Source organism: Panulirus ornatus, chromosome 46 (assembly GCF_036320965.1).
Source record: "Panulirus ornatus isolate Po-2019 chromosome 46, ASM3632096v1, whole genome shotgun sequence".
In the NCBI taxonomy this organism is placed as follows: Eukaryota; Metazoa; Arthropoda; class Malacostraca; order Decapoda; family Palinuridae; genus Panulirus; species Panulirus ornatus.
In genome coordinates, this window is record NC_092269.1 from 1,413,350 (window position 1) to 1,438,791 (window position 25,442).

General features: G+C 38.0%; 2 protein-coding genes across 13 annotated transcripts in view; one reads left to right on the plus strand and one right to left on the minus strand.

The window, feature by feature from the left end:
- LOC139763042 (arrestin domain-containing protein 3-like) overlaps positions 1-23,162 on the minus strand; it is a 41,636-nt gene extending 18,474 nt beyond the window's left edge. The window contains exons 1-10 of one of the 6 annotated variants that reach the window (XM_071688594.1): positions 23,044-23,162; positions 20,283-20,402; positions 18,363-18,509; positions 16,785-16,999; positions 11,343-11,525; positions 10,802-10,984; positions 7,742-8,294; positions 6,754-6,900; positions 5,219-5,368; positions 2,122-2,172 (exon numbers count right to left, since the gene is read on the minus strand). In XM_071688594.1, coding sequence (XP_071544695.1) covers positions 2,150-2,172; positions 5,219-5,368; positions 6,754-6,900; positions 7,742-8,294; positions 10,802-10,984; positions 11,343-11,525; positions 16,785-16,999; positions 18,363-18,509; positions 20,283-20,394 — 1,713 coding nt within the window. In that variant the 5' untranslated portion in view covers positions 20,395-20,402; positions 23,044-23,162 and the 3' untranslated portion in view covers positions 2,122-2,149. Of the gene's footprint in view, positions 1-2,117; positions 2,173-5,218; positions 5,369-6,753; positions 6,901-7,741; positions 8,295-10,801; positions 10,985-11,342; positions 11,526-16,784; positions 17,000-18,362; positions 19,919-20,282; positions 20,403-22,767; positions 22,933-23,043 lie in introns of those variants that run through there. The other 5 variants (XM_071688592.1, XM_071688593.1, XM_071688590.1 and 2 more) reach the window with 5 other exon arrangements.
- Positions 1-25,442, plus strand: part of PIG-Q (phosphatidylinositol glycan anchor biosynthesis class Q) — an 81,823-nt gene that overhangs the window by 35,010 nt on the left and 21,371 nt on the right. Inside the window, exon 1 of one of the 7 annotated variants that reach the window (XM_071688595.1) lies at positions 24,341-24,497. The exons of 3 other annotated variants lie outside the window; for them this stretch is intronic. The gene's annotated coding sequence lies outside the window, so the exon portion shown is untranslated. Of the gene's footprint in view, positions 1-24,340; positions 24,498-24,962; positions 25,313-25,338; positions 25,358-25,442 lie in introns of those variants that run through there. 3 more of the 7 variants (XM_071688601.1, XM_071688599.1, XM_071688600.1) reach the window with 3 other exon arrangements.

Consider the following 25,442-nt stretch of genomic DNA (forward strand, 5'->3'; position numbering starts at 1 on the left):
ATACTTGCTTCCCTTCATCCATTCCCGGTACTACCCCGCCCCACAGGAAACAACATTGTTACCCCCTGCTTCAGTGAGGCAGCACCAGGAAAAGAGACAAAAAAAAAGGCCAAATTCGTTCACACTCAGTCTCTAGCTGTCATGTGTAATGCACCAAAACCACAGCTCCCTATCCACATCCAGGCCCCATAGACCTTTCCAAGGTTTACCCCAGATGTTTCATATGTCCTGGTTCAGTCCACTAACAGCATGTCGACCCCGGAATAACACATCATTCCAATTCACTCTATTCCTTGCAAGCCTCTCACCCTCCTGTATGTTCAGGCCCCGATCACTCAAAATCTTCTTCACTCCATCTTTCCAACTCCAATTTAGTCTCCCACTTCTCTTTGTTCCCTCCACCTCTGGCACATATATCCTTTTTGTCAATCTTTCCTCACTCATTTCCTCCATATGTCCAAACCATTTCAACGATTTCAACACACTTCTGCTCTCTCAACTACTCTTCATTTCCACACATCTCTCTCTTACCCTTTCATTACTTAATCAAACCACCTCACACCACATATTGTCCTCTAACATTTCATTTCCAATACATCCTTCCTCCTTTGTACAACCCTATCTAGAGCCCATGCCTCACAACCATACAACATTGTTGGAACTACTATTCCTTCAAACATACACATTTCTGCTCTCCAAGATAATGTTCTCTCCTTCTACACGTTCATAATCGCACCTAGCACTTTTACCCCCTCTCCCGCCCAGTGACTTACTCCAACTTCCATGGTTCCATTTGCTGCCAAGTCCACTCCCAGATATCTAAACCACTTCACTTCCTCCAATTGTTCATTTAAACTTACATCCCAATTAACTTGTCCCTCAACCCTACTGAAATGCTTCAAAAGCATCTCTTTGTGTATCAAGTTCATTTATCAAAATACCAAAAAATCTTATGGCTTCTGAATTCTTACAAAACTCTCAAAAGATTATCTGCAAACCCTGCTTTATTTTTTAACCCTTTTACCTCCTCTCTCAGATCTATTAACACAATGTAGTAACACAGATTGCATCTCAGGCTTCCGGGGTTACATGAAGAGGAAAAGGGTTCTACAAAAAGAACAAAAAATGCAAACTTTAAGCTGTTTCTCATATTCACAAAAACTTGCACCTATTTTCCTACACTCCCTTCCTCACAGGACTTAAATATCTTTAAAAGCATAGCTAATAATTATTCCTAGTACTTTCAACTTACAATACTATAGATGAAATTTCCTTCCATTGGAGAAGATCTCTTCACTCTTGTGTGCTTACAAAACACTTACGTTATTTTCAAAACAAAAGACATAGTGTACAAAAAAAGAAAACAAATAAAAAGTAATGGGCACAATAATCCATCAGTCAAAATGATGCTCTTTGGTTACACCTAATTTCTTTTCAGCTAACATCACTGATGCTTTCAAGTGCACTAATTCTCTAGAACAGCAAATAACCTATAATTCACATCACAAGAAATCAGTAAAAGAAAATGTATAGATCCATCATCTCTTTAAGACCAAAGACAAAGATGAAGACACACCTATTAGGTTAAAAATTGGTCAACATGACTACAATACAGGTAAGAACATTTAAATGAATGCCTCTGCTCACCACAACACACCATAACATGAAATGACAGAATAATCAGGTTATCACATGTTCACTAAGTTTCTATGGACAGCATCAGCTGGCATCATGGGTAGAGAACTATGGCTGAGGAGGGTGAATCCCCATGTATTTTGGGAATTGAAACAGCATTTTAACCCCAACAAAACAAATGTTCTCAGAAGCTCATAGGACTTGTCCATACATAAGAAATAAAGATAGTATTAAAGCAAAATGCCACACACCCATTTACGCATATTCCTAAGCTCAGAGCTTCAGCAAGTTATCCATTATCTCATCATGAACATATCCTCATTTCAATACCATCAACCAAATGAATAGCTGACTTTGATTAGGCAAATGAGAATTGCAAGCACAAGTTTTGAATCAATATGCAATACTTGAATGGTTAACTAAAATTATAAGGAAAGCATAGCTATGTAAAATGTCTTAAGAAAAAAGAACAGGTGCTTTACCTACTCAAAACAGTGAAGACAAACCATGCAGCTTACTTGACGAGATGAGCTTTATCTTAGTGGGAGAAATTGAAAGGGTGTGCTAATATTACACCGATATAACAAGTCACTGCAACATGTGCTCATTCATAATACTCTTGAAAATAACTGCTGAATATGAAAAAAATTAGAAAATTGATTTATGATAGAATTCTTGGGCTATTACTATAACAGTACATAAGAGAGAATAAAAAAACCCACTCATAGATGGGTGAAGTAGTAATTATGACTGTTCCTTGCAAACTTAATCTCAATTAAAATTATCAATCTTCAAGTAAAGTAGTGTCTAAACAGCAGATATTCAAATTTGTATGGAAAATTATTTCTTCATTCAGACACTGGAGGCTCAAAGGACGTATTCCAACTGTCCCATCCCAGTGAATGTGAGGCTACTCAAGCATATAAACACTTTCCAAAGATCAGCAGATCACAGTCCTCATAAATCTGTTATTCCTTAAACAATGTAAACTCTAAGCCTTAATACTGGCTATCTACCAGATAAGCAATGGCAAGAGAAAATCCATATCCACCCGTATCCTATTCTTGAGTGAATACTTTGTTAGTACATGTTTACTCAAATACCTCCCTAGCAAAGAGCAAATTATCAGTCAATTTAAACAATTCTAGTTCTGTTATGCTTTCCATAAACGGTAATCATTATGTGTGCTATCAAGTCAATTTAGTTTCTTGAAGGCTGTAAGAATGTCTACCCTCTTCCAACATGGGGTACACCAAGGATACTATCCTCTCCCAATAACTCATTTCCCTAATTTCAGGTTCAATCTTTGTTGCCTTCTATGAAATGTCTTAACATCTGCATGTCTTCTTGAGTGAAGTGACTAACATGGTGATGCATACTAAACTTCTGAGTCTAATATATTCAGTAACTGTTTTTCTTAAAATCTAACCCAAGTACTTGAAACAATTTTGACATTTGCCAGCAAATAATTTAGCTCCTTTACCATTCTACTTATGTGGTGCTCTTGTGAACAAGTATGAGTACCATGTTACCACTCATGTCCCTTTCACACCAATTCCTGTAATTTGCTTCCTGAAGATGATACTCATATGTTAGCCTCATTTCACGGAGGCCCATCTTTGTCACTTCATTTGGCAACATTTATGAGAACCCTAAGTCTATTTAGATTTCTGTAATCCTTTATACTCCTAACTGTTTTCATTTCAGAAGCCAACAACATACTTCTGCAGTTATCCTTACACTCCATTTAGCATGTTAATTAGAGAGAGAGAGAAAGAATTTAAAACGTCAATTACATAGAGGGAGAGATAATAACAGTTACACGTTACGGGGGAGAGATGTCACCAGTAGTTAGTTAAGGCAACATCTGACTGGATGAATCAAGTTAACTCAGCTTGATATTAGTTAGTCTTCATGACTAGCCATTTGAGTTCAGAGAAACCAATCTCAATGGTGATTAGTCTTCCGAGGCAACAGGGCACCTCTGGCATCTCACTCTCTGAACAGCATTAGGTATGAGTCTCTGTTGTTAGTTGGCAAATAAAGATATGACACACGGTAGCAAAACCCATCACAACATGCTTTCAAAACATTCACATGCAAATAATGATAAAATGGAAGTCTACAACAATAATAAATAAAGATGCTCCCCGACTTATGATGATTCAACTTATGATATTTTTTACCTTCTGATGGTGTGATATTCAACACTTTATTATAAAATAGGCTTTGTGTTTCATGATTTTATCCAACTGTAGGGTAATGTAAGTGTTCTGAGAATGTTTAAGGTAGGCTAGGCTAAACTATGATGTTTGTTAGGTTAGATGTACAGTATCATATGCATTAAATGTATTTTCGACATGATATTTTCAACTTACAATGAGTTTCTCAGAACACAACCACATTGTAGGTCGAGGAGCATCTGTATAAAGATGCACAATGCAAGTTATCAATGAGCTGGCTTTAGCTGCCCTTTAATCAAGGAAATATATCCTCCTTATAGCCTCCTTTCCCTCTCAGTTGGATTGCATTCTTTCATCAATCACACTTAAGCCCTACTTTTTGGTCTGCCAAATATATCTTTACTCAATATAACTTAACTAGCACAAGTATTGTTCCTTTTCATAATTCTTCACCTTTCTCTTGTACCCTTACCCCATTTCTAACTAAACAGCTTCAAAATTGTTACAATTATGGCTGTATGTTTCTGCTACTACTACCACTTTCACCATGTTTTTATTCAACATAGTTACTTACGTTCCCACACCACTATTCCAGATGGACCATACTTAAATAATGGTACTTGAGATATTCTTAAATAAAGGTTTTGTGCTATCTAATCAACATCATCCCTGCCCACTTCACCTACAATCTAGCCATATATATAATGCTTAAGCTTTCAGTATTAACATCAATCAGCTGCTAGTATGAAAAAAAAGCAAAAAGAAATAGAAAAACTAGATACAAAATTAGTGACTCATGACATAAACAAAGAACCAACAACAGTACAAGAAATATCAACATATGAACTGTGCAAATCTTGTATACCTGGACACAAGACAACTCATATGTTTTTTTTTCAATGTACAACTATGATTTCTACAATCCATACTGTCTGTAACATCCATTCATGATTGGAATAGACTATTTAACATTACTGATGATAATCTATATACATAATCTTTACCATATTCATAACAAGATGGCATCTAATAATAATAATCAGAATGAACATAAATACTGTATATGGACTGTAGAGACATAATGAACACACTATAGCACCACCTTAAAATGGTTGCCATGCTTTATCTCCGAGATGAATTCTCTTTTAAAATTACAATCATTCTCCACAACTTAAAATTCTTACTTCTCTGTCACCATCACACTTAACATTCCCTTCATCATTCTTAGCTCCCTCAGCAAATCATGTGGACAATGATGTACAAAGAATAGAATGCCCCAGGAAAAAATAAAAGCCTTATACCTTCAATGTTTCCACTTGTTAACAATTATGTTATATGATTACAAACTCCAATGAAAAAGTTCCAAGCTACTTCGATGTTTCCAAAGGCTTGCAACTTACCTTCAGTGACATGTTCATGACTCTCACTTGAGCTGCTACTGCTGCTGCTTCCACTTCCTTTACGCACTCGACTTGCTGCTACCATGCCACCAGCAACTGCAACACCACCAGCAGCTGCTACGCCAACAATGGGTGCCACACTCTCAAATCCTAACAAAAAAGATGAGGTATCATACTGTATTCATATTTTGTACATCAGTTGTTACTAAATACTGTATTATCACATTACCAAACCTCTTGATATAATACATCATACCTTCTCTTACCTTTTCTCCCTGTTACAGGGTACCCTTCTATGGAGATGTATATATGTGCAAAAGAAGTATGCTGTATGTGGAAGGTGGGCAGGAAAGAAAGGGTAATGAGTGGTAGAATGATGAAGTTAAGTTGCACGAGGATAAAAATGGGGAGGCAGTTAGAGGCAGAGATAAAGTGAGGCCGAGACTGAGTGAGTACTCTGAAAGACTATTTAATATGTTTGATGGCAGAGTGCAAGGAGGGTGTTTGAGTTGGGAAAGTATGCTAAGTGAGAGAATTATGGCAAGTGGTGTGGTGAAAGCCTTGCATAAGATAAAACGTGGCAAGGCAAATGGAGTCGATGGTATTGCAGGTGAGTTTCGTAAGAAAGGGGGTGACTGTATTGTTGATTAGTTTGTTATGACCTTCAATAAATGTATGGATGATAATGGGGTGCCTGAGGATCAGCAAAATGCCTGTGTTGTGCAATGAAGTAAAGGTAAGAAGACCAATATGAGTGTTCTAATTAAAGAGGTATAAGTCTTTTGAGTGTACCTGGTAAGTTGCAAGGAAGAGTGATGATTGAGTGGGTGGTGACATGCAAATAGCAACAGATTAGGAAAGAACAATGAGGTTTCAGGATTGATAGGGGACATGTGGATCAGGTGTTTGCCTTGAGGAATGTATGTTAGAAATACTATAAGAAATGAAAGGATTTGTATGTGACATTTATGGATCTGGAGTACGCATATGACAGGGTCAACAAAGATGCTCCGTGGAGAGTTCTATGAACATATGGTGCAATGAAGAGCTAATAGAAAAGAGGAGTTTTTATCAAGAGAGTAAGGTATGTGTGTGAGTGGGTCAAGAGGAAGGTGAGTGATTCCAAGTGTAGATGGGTCAGGGGCAAGGATGTATGATATCAATGCAGCCATTTATCTTGTTTATGGTTGGCTGGTGGGGGAGGTGAATGAAAGTATCATGGAGAAAGGAGTGGGTATGCAGGTGAGTCAGCTGTATGGATATCTAGATATTTTGCATACCTTTTCAACCTATATAGAATAAGAATTCTGAAACAAAAAATACATCCAAATAGCAGTAAGTGGACTTTCTGATATGCATTCTTATTTTTCTCTTTCAATACCAAAAAGTCTGCATGACACTTAGATTAATCATATAATGCAGTGAAGCCATTTCCTTGACTGGATAGTGCTTGACTATGATATAAACTGTCTATAGGCAAAACAATCTTGTTTTTATTCAGATGCTCTATAATGTTTAACATCTCTGTAACTTACCTGATTGCTGATGCTTTGAATCTACTAATGAGTACATAACGTAATTTGGGGCAAAGCTTGAACCATTTTGATCATGATGCTCATCATCACTGTCATTCTCACTGTATCTTGTTACTCCAAACATACATTCACTGTATGTCGGTAGTGCTGTGGGAAGTTCAAGAATCTTAGTAGAGACAATAGCTAACAGCCTCTTTTCCAAGCACACTCACTTTCACCACTTCATTTAAAACCTCATTTCTTGTTTTCCTAAAACTACAATAAAATTTTCACACTTGCCTCCATCAAGAAATAATCAGACTATACCTGATGCCCCTGTCATCTTGTTAACATTCAACAATGGCTTTTTGCACATCTATCAGTCGGCAAATAATCAACAATACCCAATGACCCCAACCCCATATACCAAAGTAAACTTATGTATCTTTTTCTTTTTCTTAAACCAAGTCATCCCAATCATCAATCCTTCTTAAGCACAAAACTCAATACGATGTTGCCTATTTCTATTTCCACCACCCATCCTCAAATGCAACATCATCCACTCTTGCATCCAGATTTCCTATCACTGAGATCCCATCCCCTTCATTAAAATTCCCAAATCACTCACTCTGCTCCTCCAAAAAAGCATTCTTCCTTTTTAACTCCTCTTACTCCCCATCTTTCAGTGACATGAACTTCAAACAGGACAATAAGTAAAGAATGAAAAAATTGGAGGGAAACAATTCATATAATAGATAGATGGAATGATAATTCATAACAAGAAGTATTATACTGAGGTGGCATGTAGTTAATGGATAAGAGAAAAAAGAATAAATGCATTTGAGTGGGGCAATCTATGAATGAGAGGAGTGTATGAAATGACTCAGAGTCTGGAACAAGGTGCAAATAAGGGAAATTTTGCAGACACCTCCCCTACTTGGTAGAAATATGTCTTCATGTAGAATAACCAAACAAAAGCATAACCCTGATCTGTAATTTGTTTACTTACGCATTTCAGGGTATTGCTGAAACCCAGGGAAAAAGGGAGCTGATGGAGCTGGTGGTCCAGGGTAAGATGTGGTTGAGTAGGTGGGGTTGTATGGAGAAAAATTTGAATCTAATGGAACACCACCTGAAAATCCAACTCCTGGAACCCCAGGCTGAGCTGGGTTGTAAGGAGGCTGTCCTGGGTATCCCGGAGGGGGAGGCTGTCCAGGATATCCTGGAGGAGGAGGCTGTCCTGGGTATCCAGGAACAGGAGGCTGATTCATATAGCCAGTGGCATCTGGCTGTCCAGGAGCAAACCCTGGTGCACCAGCAGGAACAAAACCTGGTGCTGGTGGCTGTCCAGGAACAGGAGCAAAACCTGGTGCTGGAGGAAGTCCAGGAACAGGAGCAACAGGTACTGCTGGTGGCATCCCTGGAAAACCAGTTGGCTGACCTGGGTACAATGTTGATGCAGGAGCAAATGAAGTGAAGTACTGCTTGAATGGTATGGAGCCTATCACAATGGGTGCCTCATGTTCTAGGTCTGTGTGACATCCAGATGGATCCATTTCAAACTGTAAGTAAAAGAAGGTTTTAGGCTTTGAGTTTTAAAATGCTTTCTTCTTTTCACTATGATGCTATTAATCTGACTGATGACTAGAGCCAGGCAAGCAAGCTCAACCTGAAGTGGGACAAGATAAGGGAGGAGGAATGAGTGTGATGGAAATGAAGAGGAAAGGGTAAGGCAATGCAAGGAAAGAGGTAGAAAGGACCATACAGTTGCCTTCATAACTATCAATGTTACATACAAATCCATCTGTTTTTCTAAGCATTTCTCACATACATTCCTCTAACACTTCTAAAACCACACCGTTCCTCCTCAATCAGATGCTCTGTACATGCCATCACTCTCTAAGTCTATACCCACCCACCATATGAGTTACCAGGTATACTCAACATACTTATAGCTCTTTAGGTTGAAACACTCACCTTTAACCCCCTTGCCTTTATACAATGGCACACTACATATGCATTTTGCCAATCCTCACCATGCCTTGTGGGGCAAGTACAAAACAGCTCAGGAGTAAGCAATAAGTGTCTTCAGTGTGGAAAATGCATCTCAGGCAAGAGGGATCTTTTGATATGCTGAATCAGAGTTTATAATACTGGATAGATGGAATGAGATTGCTGTAAGAAACAGTAACACTGTTCTTGTTATAGACTACACGTCAAAAAATTTACAGAATAAGTGGTGGCACTTCTGCATAACCCAAATAACACAATGTTTTACTTAACTTAAACTTTTTTAATATTTGCCTTAAGTCAACAGGTGCTACACAAGGAAAACTTAAGACATGTATATGTCATCAACATTTTCTCATACATTTACAGCACTTAAAGCATTTCAAAGAAATTTCATACAACTGAAAATCTGTATTTCCATAGATTTAGTCCCATGGATAAGTGACACCACTATGTTTATGCCATATATAAATGGTCTGTTTCTATATATCATAACAAGAGAATACTATACAAATAAAAAACTTTTCCTAACATAACCATAAAAATAATGAGTCTGATCACTGCATCCATATTTCACATTACCAGTTGAATAATACTAGACTCTTTTGCCATGGCCACCCCCTTGAAGGTGTTCCCAAAGGGAATGGGCCTCAATGATATGGATAAATAGGTGTTTGCTTTGAAGAATGTATGTGAGAAATACTTAGAAAAGCAAATGGATTTGTATGTAGCATTTATGGATCTGGAGAAGGCATATGATAGAGTTGATAGAGATGCTCTGTGGAAGGTATTAAGAATATATGGTGTGGGAGGCAAGTTGTTAGAAGCAGTGAAAAGTTTTTATCGAGGATGTAAGGCATGTGTACGTGTAGGAAGAGAGGAAAGTGATTGGTTCTCAGTGAATGTAGGTTTGCGGCAGGGGTGTGTGATGTCTCCATGGTTGTTTAATTTGTTTATGGATGGGGTTGTTAGGGAGGTGAATGCAAGAGTTTTGGAAAGAGGGGCAAGTATGAAGTCTGTTGGGGATGAGAGAGCTTGGGAAGTGAGTCAGTTGTTGTTCGCTGATGATACAGCGCTGGTGGCTGATTCATGTGAGAAACTGCAGAAGCTGGTGACTGAGTTTGGTAAAGTGTGTGAAAGAAGAAAGTTAAGAGTAAATGTGAATAAGAGCAAGGTTATTAGGTACAGTAGGGTTGAGGGTCAAGTCAATTGGGAGGTGAGTTTGAATGAAGAAAAACTGGAGGAAGTGAAGTGTTTTAGATATCTGGGAGTAGATCTGGCAGCGGATGGAACCATGGAAGCGGAAGTGGATCATAGGGTGGGGGAGGGGGCGAAAATTCTGGGAGCCTTGAAGAATGTGTGGAAGTCGAGAACATTATCTCGGAAAGCAAAAATGGGTATGTTTGAAGGAATAGTGGTTCCAACAATGTTGTATGGTTGCGAGGCGTGGGCTATGGATAGAGTTGTGCGCAGGAGGATGGATGTGCTGGAAATGAGATGTTTGAGGACAATGTGTGGTGTGAGGTGGTTTGATCGAGTAAGTAACGTACGGGTAAGAGAGATGTGTGGAAATAAAAAGAGCATGGTTGAGAGAGCAGAAGAGGGTGTTTTGAAATGGTTTGGGCACATGGAGAGAATGAGTGAGGAAAGATTGACCAAGAGGATATATGTGTCGGAGGTGGAGGGAGCAAGGAGAAGAGGGAGACCAAATTGGAGGTGGAAAGATGGAGTGAAAAAGATTTTGTGTGATCGGGGCCTGAACATGTAGGAGGGTGAAAGGAGGGCAAGGAATAGAGTGAATTGGAGCGATGTGGTATACCGGGGTTGACGTGCTGTCAGTGGATTGAATCAAGGCATGTGAAGCGTCTGGGGTAAACCATGGAAAGCTGTGTAGGTATGTATATTTGCGTGTGTGGACGTATGTATATACATGTGTATGGGGGTGGGTTGGGCCATTTCTTTCGTCTGTTTCCTTGCGCTACCTCGCAAACGCGGGAGACAGCGAGAAAGAAAAAAAAAAAAAAATATAATAAAGTAAAGAAAAAAAAAATGCTAATACCTTAAATTCATAGTCAATATCAATGATGCGGCAATACTCAAGATGGGATGGTGGGAGAGCAGGAATTGCCATTTCAACATTGGCCCAAATATCATCATCACCTGGCTTAATTTCAGGTCTCTTAATTTCTGCTACTTTTCTGTGCTCTTTTTTGCGACTCCCTTCTGCATGGTAGGTTATGGTCTGCAAAGAAAAGATAATTTCAGTGACTTAAAAGAGAGGCATGGAAAAGAAAAAAGAATAAGTTCAGCTATTAAACATAAAAATATGCACCAAAAATCACTTCAACAGTTTACTTAACTATTTACAGTACTTGTAATTTTCTTCAGATTCAAAGGAGATGATTCAACACACTCAAAACACTTTTTAGCCAATATCAACAAACTTATTGCGGAACTGTTAGTGTTGGCATAATGATCATCCAATGATTTTCCTAAAAAAAAGTCCAGATCAGTCAAAGTTTAAAAAGTCATTTCCTACTTGACATCACAATACAGGCATCAATAGTTCCATATGTATATGTTACTTTGTAATTTCTCACCTGATATATTGCAGCTTTGGTAGAATTGATCTTAACATTGGTCATGTTTGAGCATTCAGCATTGATGATCAACTTTTCACCCGGAACATAACCAGATCGATCAATTCGCAAAACCAGTGACATGGGACCACTTCTACACCAAAGGCAGCAAGCATAGTCATGCTTAGTACACTCTATCTTCATCTATGAAATAAACATGAATAACATCAGTGAGAAACTCTAATTCTACACCTGAAGCAATTTCTTATCTACAGCATTTTTACTTCACATGCCTATCTAAGCTGCAAAGTGTAAAGTAACTTATTTGAACATGACCAGCCAGAATTATCATCCACTGACCAACTGTTTAAAAACAGTAAGACAATGACAATCACAATCCTTATTCCATCACCATTCACATTCATATCTATCATTCACTCCATTACCACTAACTTTATCGTCATAAATGCAACACTGCCATCCCTGCTAATATCAATATCCTTATCATGATAATTGATTGCTGTTTCCCACACCAGCAAGGCAGCGCCAGGAAACAGACAAAGAAAGACCCATCCACTCATATACACATATATATACATAAACACCCATACATGCACATACATATACATATCAACATATACATACACATACACTGACATATACATATGTACACATGTACATATTCATGCTTGTCTTCATCCATTCTTGGCACCACCCCATCCCTCAGGAAACAGCATTGCTGCCCCCTGTTTCAGCAAGGTAGTGCCAGGAAAACAGACAAAAAAGGCTACATTCATTCACACAGTCTCTATCTGAGAAAGAATACTTCCCACTTATTCCCTGTGTTTCGTAGAAGGTGACTAAAAGAAGAGGGAGCAGGGGGCTGGAAATCCTCCCCTACCATTTCTTCTTTTTTTTACTTTTCAAAAAATCCTGGGAGCCTTGAAGAATGTGTGGAAGTCGAGAACATTACCTCGGAAAGCAAAAATGGCTATGTTTGAAGGAACAGTGGTTTCAACAATTTTGTATGGTTGCGAGGCGTGGGCTATGGATAGAGATGTGCGCAGGAGGGTGGATGTGCTGGAAATGAGATGTTTGAGGACAATGTGTGGTGTGAGGTGGTTTGATCGAGTAAGTAACGTAAGGGTAAGAGAGATGTGTGGAAATAAAAAGAGCGTGGTTGAGAGAGCAGAAGAGGGTGTTTTGAAATGGTTTGGGCACATGGAGAGAATGAGTGAGGAAAGATTGACCAAGAGGATATATGTGTCGGAGGTGGAGGGAACGAGGAGAAGTGGGAGACCAAATTGGAGGTGGAAAGATGGAGTGAAAAAGATTTTGTGTGATCGGGGCCTGAACATGCAGGAGGGTGAAAGAAGGGCAAGGAATAGAGTGAATTGGATCGATGTGGTATACCGGGGTTGACGTGCTGTCAGTGGATTGAATCAGGGCATGTGAAGCGTCTGGGGTAAACCATGGAAAGCTGTGTAGGTATGTATATTTGCGTGTGGACGTGTATGTATATACATGTGTATGGGGGTGGGTTGGGCCATTTCTTTCGTCTATTTCCTTGCGCTACCTCGCAAACGCGGGAGACAGCGACAAAGCAAAAAAAAAAAAAATATATATATAGGTGCAAGAGGTGAAAAAGAGGGCAAATGAGAGTTGGGGTGAGAGAGTATCATTAAATTTTAGGGAGAATAAAAAGATGTTCTGGAAGGAGGTAAATAAAGTGCGTAAGACAAGGGAGCAAATGGGAACTTCAGTGAAGGGCGCAAATGGGGAGGTGATAACAAGTAGTGGTGATGTGAGAAAGAGATGGAGTGAGTATTTTGAAGGTTTGTTGAATGTGTTTGATGATAGAGTGGCAGATATAGGGTGTTTTGGTAGAGGTGGTGTGCAAAGTGAGAGGGTTAGGGAAAATGATTTGGTAAACAGAAAAGAGGTAGTAAAAGCTTTGCGGAAGATGAAAGCCGGCAAGGCAGCAGGTTTGGATGGTATTGCAGTGGAATTTATTAAAAAAGGGGGTGACTGTATTATTGACTGGTTGGTAAGGTTATTTAATGTATGTATGACTCATGGTGAGGTGCCTGAGGATTGGCGGAATGCATGCATAGTGCCATTGTACAAAGGCAAAGGGGATAAGAGTGAGTGCTCAAATTACAGAGGTATAAGTTTGTTGAGTATTCCTGGTAAATTATATGGGAGGGTATTGATTGAGAGGGTGAAGGCATGTACAGAGCATCAGATTGGGGAAGAGCAATGTGGTTTCAGAAGTGGTAGAGGATGTGTGGATCAGGTGTTTGCTTTGAAGAATGTATGTGAGAAATACTTAGAAAAGCAAATGGATTTGTATGTAGCATTTATGGATCTGGAGAAGGCATATGATACAGTTGACAGAGATGCTCTGTGGAAGGTATTAAGAATATATGGTGTGGGAGGCAAGTTGTTAGAAGCAGTGAAAAGTTTTTATCGAGGATGTAAGGCATGTGTACGTGTAGGAAGAGAGGAAAGTGATTGGTTCTCAGTGAATGTAGGTTTGCGGCAGGGGTGTGTGATGTCTCCATGGTTGTTTAATTTGTTTATGGATGGGGTTGTTAGGGAGGTGAATGCAAGAGTTTTGGAAAGAGGGGCAAGAATGAAGTCTGTTGTGGATGAGAGAGCTTGGGAAGTGAGTCAGTTGTTGTTTGCTGATGATGCAGCGCTGGTGGCTGATTCATGTGAGAAACTGCAGAAGCTGGTGACTGAGTTTGGTAAAGTGTGTGAAAGAAGAAAGTTAAGAGTAAATGTGAATAACAGCAAGGTTATTAGGTACAGTAGGGTTGAGGTTGACGTCAAGTCAATTGGGAGGTAAGTTTGAATGGAGAAAAACTGGAGGAAGTAAAGTGTTTTAGATATCTGGGAGTGGATCTGGCAGCGGATGGAACCATGGAAGCGGAAGTGGATCATAGGGTGGGGGAGGGGGCGAAAATCCTGGGAGCCTTGAAGAATGTGTGGAAGTCGAGAACAATATCTCGGAAAGCAAAAATGGGTATGTTTGAAGGAATAGTGGTTTCAACAATTTTGTATGGTTGCAAGGCGTGGGCTATGGATAGAGTTGTGCGCAGGAGGGTGGATGTGCTGGAAATGAGATGTCTGAGGACAATGTGTGGTGTGAGGTGGTTTGATCGAGTAAGTAACGTAAGGGTAAGAGAGATGTGTGGAAATAAAAAGAGCGTGGTTGAGAGAGCAGAAGAGGGTGTTTTGAAATGGTTTGGGCACATGGAGAGAATGAGTGAGGAAAGATTGACCAAGAGGATATATGTGTCGGAGGTGGAGGGAACGAGGAGAAGTGGGAGACCAAATTGGAGGTGGAAAGATGGAGTGAAAAAGATTTTGTGTGATCGGGGCCTGAACATGCAGGAGGGTGAAAGGAGGGCAAGGAATAGAGTGAATTGGATCGATGTGGTATACCGGGGTTGACGTGCTGTCAGTGGATTGAATCAGGGCATGTGAAGCGTCTGGGGTAAACCATGGAAAGCTGTGTAGGTATGTATATTTGCGTGTGTGGACGTGTATGTATATACATGTGTATGGGGGTGGGTTGGGCCATTTCTTTCGTCTGTTTCCTTGCGCTACCTCGCAAACGCAGGAGACAGCGACAAAGCAAAAAAAAAAAAAAAATATATATATATATATTCCTTGGGCTACCTCGCAAACGCGGGAGACAGCAACAAAGCAAAATAAATAAATAAATAAATAAATATATACATATGTGGTGTGAGGTGGTTTGATCGAGTAAGTAATAATAGGGTAAGACAGATATGTGGTAATAAAAAGAGTGTGGTTGAGAAAGCAGAAGAGGGTGTTTTGAAATGGTTTGGTCACATGGAGAGAATGAGTGAGGAAAGATTGACCAAGAGGATATATGTGTCAGAGGTGGAGGGAACAAGGAGAAGTGGGAGACCATATTGGAGGTGGAAAGATGGAGTGAAAAAGATTTTGAGTGATCGGGGCCTGAACATGCAGGAGGGTGAAAGGCGTGCAAGGAATAGAGGGAGTTGGAACGATGTGGTATACCGGGGTCGACGTGCTGTCAATGGATTGAACCAGGGCATGTGAAGCGTCTGGGGTAAACCATGGAAAGTTCTGTGGGGCCTGGATGTGGAAAGGGAGCTGTGGATTCGGTGCATTATTACATGACAGCTAGAGACTGAGTGTGAACGAATGTGGCCTTTGTTGTCCTTTCTTAGCGCTACCTTGCACATATGAGGGGGGAGTGGGTTGTTATTTCATGTGTGGTGGGGTGGCAATGGGAATGAATAAAGGCAGACAGTATGTATTATGTATATGTGTATATATGTACATGTCTGTGTGTGTATATATATGTATACGTTGAGATGTATAGGTATGTATATTTGCGTGTGTGGACGTGTATGTACATACATGTGTATGTGGGTGGATTGGGCCATTCTTTTGTCTGTTTCCTTGCGCTACCTCGCTAACGCGGGAGACAGCGACAAAGCAAAATAAATGAATAAATAATAAATATATATATGAGTGGATGGGTCATTCTTCCTGTTTCCTGGTGCTACCTCGCTGATGCAAGAGATAGCGTTTGTGTATAAAAGAAAAAGAAAAATTACGCTTGGTCATACATCTGCCAGTGCTAATGGCTGCATGCATACGATAGTGACTGTCAGATGATCCCAGCATTGTGTACATCACAGCATCTCTCTTATTTCTCGTTCTCAATTAATGTAGTAAGCACACGTTATTCAAGTGAACCTAACGAATTTTTGTGCTGGATTAAACCATTTTTTTATCAAATCCTGAAGATGATGATGAGTAAGAGGAAAAACCCAAAAGAAGCCAAGGAGGACACTCGATTTGGAATTGAAAATGAAGGTAATCACCTACAATAAAGGAGGATAAAAGTTAATGTGACTGCACATGATCTACAGTTGTCCCATTTGATGGTCTCTACAATTTCAAAGGACAAAGAAATAATACATGGAGCAGTGAAATGTTCAGCAAGTATGAAGTTTACAATAACAACAAAGCAACAACAGGGGCCCATCCATAAAATGGAAAGGTTGTTCATGCTGTAGATGGAAGAACATGTATCACTAAGCTTACTAACATTCAGGTGAAGACTAGAAGTCTTTGTGACTTTGAAGGAGCAAGCAGGAGAGGATTCCATCGAGAGCTTCACAACAAGTCATAGTTGGTTCAACAGATTTAAAAGAAGATATAGCTTGAACAATGTTCAAGTCACAGGTGAAGGAGCAAGTGCTAATGAAGGAGATCCACACCAATGACAAAAAGTGATTGTCCAATTTCATACCTAGCTTCACCTCTAAAACACTTAAACACTCCAGCACCAACAATATTCATAAGTCAGTTTCTTAACTGGTTGCAATGCAATCCTACATTCAGCACAAACACTCACTCACTTTTACTTAGCTCTAATATATTTTGTCATACCATTGCTTGAGAATCTACATTGAGGTCATACAGTGTGTTGACAGAGTATGGTCTGAGGCATGTTTTGTCAACTTTCCATGGGATATCCATCTTGGCTTTACACTGATGACGCACTTTGCCAATATGTGATTCAAAGGATCCAGGAATACCAGTGGGAATTTGGTAATTGAAATTAAACACATGTGTACCAGGAGGAAGTTCTGAGGTTGATTGACCTGTAATACACCAATACATTAATGACTATCATTATATACTGTATAAAGGTTTTATCATTATATATTGTATAACAAACACCTCTTGATGATAAAAATATCTGCTAGTTATCTACAATGAATCCAGGACTGAAGCAGGTTCAAACATACAAAATTTCAACCATTAGTTCACCCCCACCACCTAATTGAGCTGGGGTGGGACAGTACTTTCCAAAATATAACCACTTTCTTGCACAGTACAGGGAAGGGATCCTACACACAAATCTCTGTGTCTTAAACTTTGTCTACAATTATACAACTACCTATATTTCTTACCATTACTATCAATGCTCCTTATTATTGTAATAATTTTCCTTATTCCAGTACAGACAAATGCATAATCAATGACCTCTCCCTGTTACTGCTCCTTTGTTTCAGGTGTGACTCTATCTTTGTTGCCCTATGTTGGATCTTCTAATAAAACTAACATTTCTTTAACCCTTGAATTGTAATACTCATTTGATGTTTTATAATCAATTGCAACATAAATCATATGAAACAAGATTTCCATGTCACTGTTTTGAAGTGCACACCAAGTGTAAATATCAACACTTCACAATGGCATTAAATCATTTATGGAGGATTTACCTTTTCTAATTTTTCTTACTTGTGCATGCATATCTTTAATCTTAAAAGAAAAATGTACTTCTAAGAGCTATTCTTTTTCTGCACCGCTTTTTGAACAAGCCAATGTAACTTTCACAAATTTCAACACTCCAGCACAGAAAAATAATGGTAGATAAAATACTTACTTTTCCATTCTTCATACTTATGCATGCATATCTTTACTTTTATTTGAATGTTTTAAGAGTTTTTTTCTCATGGTTTCACAAATACAAAGGTAAACAGGTTTCTTACAGCTGCAATTTAAGGGTTATACAGGATGACCCAACTTCACATGCATACTCTATTTCAGGTCCAATAATGCTGTAAACATTTTACTTAACATCTCTTCATCCAATGTACTTAAAAGTAATTTCAATATTCCCTAGCAGAAAATCTGAAACCTTAATAAATTCTCATATGTGGTGTGTCTAGGAAAAGATAGTATATAAAAAAATACATTAAAGCTAACTGTTCTGCTGAATTATATAATAACTACTATATAACCTTTCAGAAAGTAAGCAAGCAATGAGTTCCTTCAATACTGTGAAAGTACATAAATTAAAAACCTGACAGATTCACCATTCAACTGAGAATCTGTTACCCATCAAAAATAAACAAAGCCCTAACACATCTGTTAAATATTCATCAATCTCATTTACAACAAAAATATACATACTGATATTTGACTAATCAATACAGAGAAGCTTCAAGAAATACAAACCATTTCCCCACACCCAATAAGACACTTCATAATATTTCTCATTACTGGTGTAATGTCTGGTCTCTGTTGTTCTGTCATCACCTGTCCCAGTTGTCCGACGCTCTGTCCAATGTACTTTTGCAAAACCCTTAAACTCTACCTCAATACCTGAAATCAACATAACCATCTTAGAATATGTAATGTTTTGCTAAATTCTGTGCAATAATCTACAAACCTAACGAATAAAATTTCTATGGCTTTCATATCTATTTGATATATACAGTATTAAACTTTAGTAAAACAGTGTACATTATTGCTGGAAGAACACCAATCCATATATCTGACACATCAAGAATTCTGCTGCCCACACTTATAAGATTTCTTCTGAAATGGTTAGTCTCCAAAGGGTCACTATTCCATTTTCAGTGTGCTGTCTACGTCCACACCACTTCATCATTATTCTTCCAGTCTGAATTCAAGGCATTCAGTACTCCAAGCTCTGGTATGCAATTCTGAAGTTTGGTACATGAGAGAAAAGATCTGAAATCCACTAATAAACAATAAAACTTCCAACAAATATGCTCAAGTAGAACAAGAATATAAAAATCTAACAGTATTAAAGTGCCACAAAACACAAGTTTAGTTTTAATGGTAACTTTCCAAGCCATACATTACCACATCAATTTGTATCCACAAAGTACACAAAACATTAATACCACAGAGGAAAAATGAAAGAACATGCTTTTATCTATTTTCCACGCCCTCTTCCTAAAGAATGAAACACCAATGCACAAAGAATAACATAAACAAAAGTAATTGAATAATAAGGTTCCATATATGAACCACATATACCAGGACAAGGCACCTGCAGTACCAGTACCTGAGAAACAGGGTCTCTGCCCTTACCCCTCTTTTGAGGTGCTCCTTCACACAAATTTCCTAAAACTATACATAAATTCTTTCCATCTTCCAAGCTCTAAATGCATTTCTAATTTTTTTCAACTTGCATAACTATACTCTCAGGTGCAAGTTTTCACTACCACCAAACCACATTTACTCCCAAATCTCTAAACTTATCCACAGCTTTTAGTTTATCACAACACAATATTATGCAGTATCACATGTGATCTCCCATCCCTTCCAAAAACAAGCTTTACTTTAATTCACATTAACCCTTAGCATCATCCTTTAACATGTGTCATTGAAGTGACCCACCATTCTACCCTATTCTTTCTTAAATTTAGCTAATAAGCATCATGCACATATAACTGTTTTAATTATCAAAATCACTGCACTAAAAAATTAATACAATTTCTAAATCCAATTACTATATCACTCTCCAGCTCTAAGAATCTTTATTCTATCTTACAGTTCTTTGTCCCTGGATATAGGGGAGAAAGAATATTGCTCACATATTCCCTGCTTGTCATAGAAGACAATTAAAAGGGACAGGAGCAGGTGGCTAGAATTCCTCCCACCAGCATGTAATACTTTCCAAAAGAGAAAACAGAGCAAGGAATCATGTGAGGATTTTTCCTGCTAATGCTCAGGCATCTGTTCTTGACACTAACTTGCTCCTGTGGGAAATGGCAAACATGCATGAAAAATAAAGTTCATAACAGAAAAAGATATAATCTTTTCAAAGACCAAAATTCATCAAATCTATCAATAAAGAATATATCTTTATAATCATCAAAATTTGACCCCCAGTTCTAACTCCGTGTGATTCAGCACACAACGATTAAATGTCCCAATGATTTCTTTTTTAATATCTGCGCAGTTCCCACAAAAAATAACACTGCAACTATCTGATGTCAACTGTGACTTGAAAAATGTATGAAATAAGATGAGAGCCAAGGAAAATAATCCAAAAATCAGGAAGTGAACACCTTAATTGTATAATTTTTGATAACAACACCAGTAACATCAATAAAAACTAACCTCTGCATGATTTAGGTTTGTCGCATATCACATTCACGTGACCAGTGATGGTCTGTCCAGAAAAGAACACAGCTGAAGGATTATCAAATACGACTGCAACTGTGGTTGGCATCTTGAAGCCTGTAAAGAAATTACTATTAATGTATCATTGTAATCACTACCTGATAAATTCATTACACTCTTCACCTAAGTCTTAAGAAATAAAAGATTGATACTATCTGGGATAGGGTATAAATATATGAACTGGCAAAGAATTGGCTTCATCTGATGAATGAAAAATAAGCACTCAATGTACTAAGTATGGGAAAGATAATGTGTTGTTTGGCTACGACTAGTAGAAATTGATGGTAAGTGCTGCACTTCCAGAGAACAGAACTTAAAGACAGAAGGTATTTTCTTAATTATGACTTTTCATTTGAAATTTTATCAAATGTGCTAAACAGGTGTGCAGATATGCTTGAAAGACCACGTGCATTACTGTTCAAGATGTCAATGAAGAAAGGTATGGTCCCAAAGGAATGAAAAAGGGCAAAAGTCATACCAGTATTCAAGAGAAATCAGGAACAGGCATTGAAGCACAGATTACACTAACAACTGCAGTGTGAAAGGTTCTACAAAAGATCATAAGAAAGCAAGTGGATAACTTTCTGCTGAGGAGAAATATTCCAAGAGAGACAGCATGATTTTGGGAGAGGAGGCCATGTATAACTAACAGAGAGTGAGCTCAGTCCTAGACAAAAGGGAAGGTCAGGTGGAATGTTTATATCTGGACTACCAGAAGGCATTTGACACTACCACATAGGAGGCTGATTATGAAACTGAATCATCAAGCAGGAATAACAAAGAAACTCCTTCATTAGATAGATTATCTCATTGGAAGGGAATCAAAAATGCATGTCAGATGAGCCTTTTCCTGATGGTTTGAGTACATGTGACAAGTAGAGTGCCACAGGGATTGGTTCTGGGACCAATGCTCTTTTTGATCTGCAGTAATGACTTGCCAAAAGGTATGGAATCCTACCTGAATATGTCTGCAGATAATGCAAAAGTTATGTGGGAAGTGAAAAGTGAGGATGAATGCATCAACCTACAAGGGGACCATAACCAACTCCAAAGTCTGAAACATGGTTGATGAAATTCAACCCAAGCATATGTAAAGTAATGAGGATAGGACAAAGAGACAGACAGCCTCAATATTATTATCTAGCAGGAAGTAAGCTACAAGATTCTGTATATGAAACGGACTGCAGAATAGATATCATCCCAAACATGTTGCTAGAGTCCCATATTACAAGAATAGCTAAGGAGACACGAAGTTTTGCAGGCAAATATCAAAATAGCTTTGAAGTATATGGATAAAGAAATACCTAGCAAGCTATTCATATCCTGCATAAGGCCAAAACTAAAATATACTTCTAAGGTTTGATAACCACACCTGGAGAAGCACAAAGAATTCAGAAACAAGATCCACAGAAGCACAATAAAGATGGTTCCAGAATTAAGAAAGCTAAGATACAGGGAAAGGTTCGAGGCTTTAAAAACTTAAACAATTTGGAAGAAAAAAGAGTAAGGTGTGACCTAATCATAGCCTGTAACTTTTAAAAGAAAACAACAAAGTGGACAGTGCTTTCAAAGATGCAGGGATAAAGGAACCACAGGACATAACATGAAATTAAGAAATATGCAAATAAGGAAGTAAAGAAATATCTTTATAGTACAAGAGTGGTGGATGATTGGAACAGATTGAGGACAATGTATGCAAACAGCATACATAAATTCAAGAGGTTGTATGATAGCAAAGAGCATGGAAGAGATGTAAAGTCCCTCAACATACAGTACAACATACAGTACAAATAAGTAATCATGAACAGATAAGTGCACAATACGTTTTTCTTAGTTTCAATAAACTGCCCTGACTAGGTTAATCATCAGATTGTTCTCGTAATATATGTTTGCTTGAGCTGAGGTAAGGTAAAGTACGAAAAGAACTGCTAAAGATAAAAAACACAACACCTTCAAATGAAAGGCTCAGCTTTCATGAACACCCATCCCATACATTACTTGGCCACAATGAATGCTTCATGTCATTCATTATTCTACACTCACCATATACATGACTCAGCCTTGCTGAACACTTCATCTTACTCATTATTCTACATTCACTACACACACAGCTTAGCGTCTCTGGACACTTCATGTTATTCATTACTCTATGCTTAAAACATACATGACTAGCCTTATATAACACCAAAAATAATCATACACATTCTACATACATGGTTCCGCCTCTCTGCACACTTCATGTTATTCATTTTTCCACACTCACTGCATGTATGCCTGGGCCTCGCTGAACACGTTATTCATTGAAAATATGACTCAGCTTCATTCAACATGATGTTACTCAGTTTTATGCACATGCCACAATGCATGTGCCATGCTCCATGACCTTATTCATGCTATTCATTGAATAACTCTTACGACATACCTCTCCCACGCAGGTGTTCACTATACAGCACGAGAAATAAACACCCAGAAATTAAGCTAAAATGTGTTTCTTTAGTCAGGCAGCCAAGGAGCACTCCTCGAAGCCTGGTTCAAGGACTTCATCAAGGTCTGGCCCCACGCCCACTACACGTAACAAGACCTCCAGTATTCAAACTCTTATTCTCGTGCAGTATATAGATAACTAATGGAGATAACATGCTATATATTTACATTTGTATACATGAAATCTATTCTAATAAACGAAGTTCCTCCTTACTTGGTTACCACGGGGCGTCATTCAGCACCGAAATAATTATATGGGAGGACCTGTTGTGCATGGGTATTCTCGCAACCAAAATGCCGATTTCATTTTCACATTCCTAGGCACAAATTTAATAACTTCTATGTAAATAAACTTAGTTATAGTTATATGCATACACACAGTGGTGATTGTGAATATACCTCTTCACGGGGAAGTGAAGGTTCTGCATATATATATATATATATATATATATATATATATATATATATATATATATATATATATATATATATATTGCAGTAGGTCACAGCGATGCACGCTTTCTCGTATATGCTGACTACAACGAGGAAACATGAAATACGTTAAGAAGTACAGCCATCCTTACATAATCAACTCACATTACACCACATATCATTAGACATATGCACTCTTTTTCCTTCTAGCATTTATTATCATTAAGATTATTATCATTATCATTATTTTTATTATTATTATTTTCTTTTTCTTTTAAACCATTCGCCATTTCCCGCATTAGCGAGGTAGCGTTAAGAACAGAGGACTGGGCCTTTTTTGGAATATCCTCACCTGGCCCCCTCTGTTCCTTCTTTTGGAAAATTAAAAAAAAAAAAAACGAGAGGAGAGGATTTCCAGCCCCCCACTCCCTCCCCTTTTAGTCGCCTTCTACAACACGCAGGGAATACGTGGGAAGTATTCTTAATCCCCTATCCCCAGGGATAGGAAACACTGAAGGACGAGGTTAGAGATTAAGTATGGTAAAAAGGTTAACAGGTTAAAGTGAAACGTGTTATATATGATCATAAATTATTATTATTATTATTATTATTATTATTATTATTATTATTATTATCATTATTATTATTATTATTATCACAAAAACCAAGATGGTTATTGGTGTGCAAAATAATTCAATACCAGGGGAAGATGAATTGATGGTATGTGCAACACTTCAAATTCTTTGGGATATATTGGTGTTATGCAAAGCACTGAAGGTTAACAAGCAAAAGAAAGGTGGGTTTGTAGTATGCAACATTTCGGAAACACTGAAGGACGAGGTTAGAGATTAAGTATTGTAAAAAGGTTAACAGGTTAAAGTGAAACGTGTTATATATGATCATAAATGTTTATCAATATAAGAATACTTAATTGCTTATTGTTTCATATATCGTTCAGATACTATTTCCATTTTCAATATTTCTCCTATTTCATTTCTGACAGCATTGAAGAAATTGAAATGACTTAGATAGGCGTATTTTGGTCTTTTAAATCCATTTTCTCTTATGGAATGTTTTGACGTCTCCATTTTCTGTAATAAAAGTAAACATTGGTATCGTATCATTTGCTTTGAAAAATAAACTTTAACCACTAGGATCCCGTTCCTATATCAAGGAATAAAGTATTGAAATTGGAGAAAATAAACTTGCTTGGACTTATAACGACTACTCAGAAAGGTAAGTACGAAATATAGGCATGCTTTCACTCGTGATATCAGTACAATGAATGAACTGGGTAATGTGGAGAGTGGAGACCTTGCATGGACTTTTTCTTGAACGTTTTTCCTTTTCTGAAGTATTCAGTTCAGATTGGCTTCTAATGTTGGTGAAACGGATCTTGAATGATAACGCAAAGGATGTATCTATTGATATAAGTTAGTGTTCAAGGTTGAAACGTGGGAGTACCAGCACAATTATCCCTTTGTATTGTACTTGAGCTGGGTAGAGTTATCCATTACGTGAGGCTCGATCTATTAAAATTTCTCTATCATACAACCTTTTTACTTTGCCTGCTTTCACATTTTTGTACTCAGTTTGTTCTCTTCATCTACTGTTCATAAAATTATCTTAACATTGTGTCTAACAAGATTCATGCTTTATGTCATTGCATCTGGTTGTTCTGTCTTTCGAAGGATCGTTTACTTTTCACATCATCAAGCTAGTTTAAGACCAAAAGTATATAACAAAAATTTGTATATGTAGATGAATGGAATAGACTGAGCCATGAATTGTGAATGCAGAGAGCAATGAGAAGTTTAAACAGTTGTATAATAGGAGGGAAAGTTCCACGAGAGAACAAGACATGGAACTCTGAAAGGTAGCTATAACCATGGGTACATGCACGGCCAGTTCTAACTGTTACAACTGTACTGTAGCACTTGACAGTGTTGTGGATGGAGTATCTTTTCTCTCTTTCCTTCACCATATCAACACTCATGGCACTTAGCTGCTCGTGCGTCTGGCATGGTCGAGTGTACCATCAGCTGATTGAGGTAAACACTGGCGGTGTATGGTCTTTAAAACTATCTTTAAATTAGGTTTGTTGTTTAACTGTTTAAAGGTATCTTGGCAATCTTAGGTAAATTAGTATTGTCATGAATATTGTGAGCAGTATTCCATGCT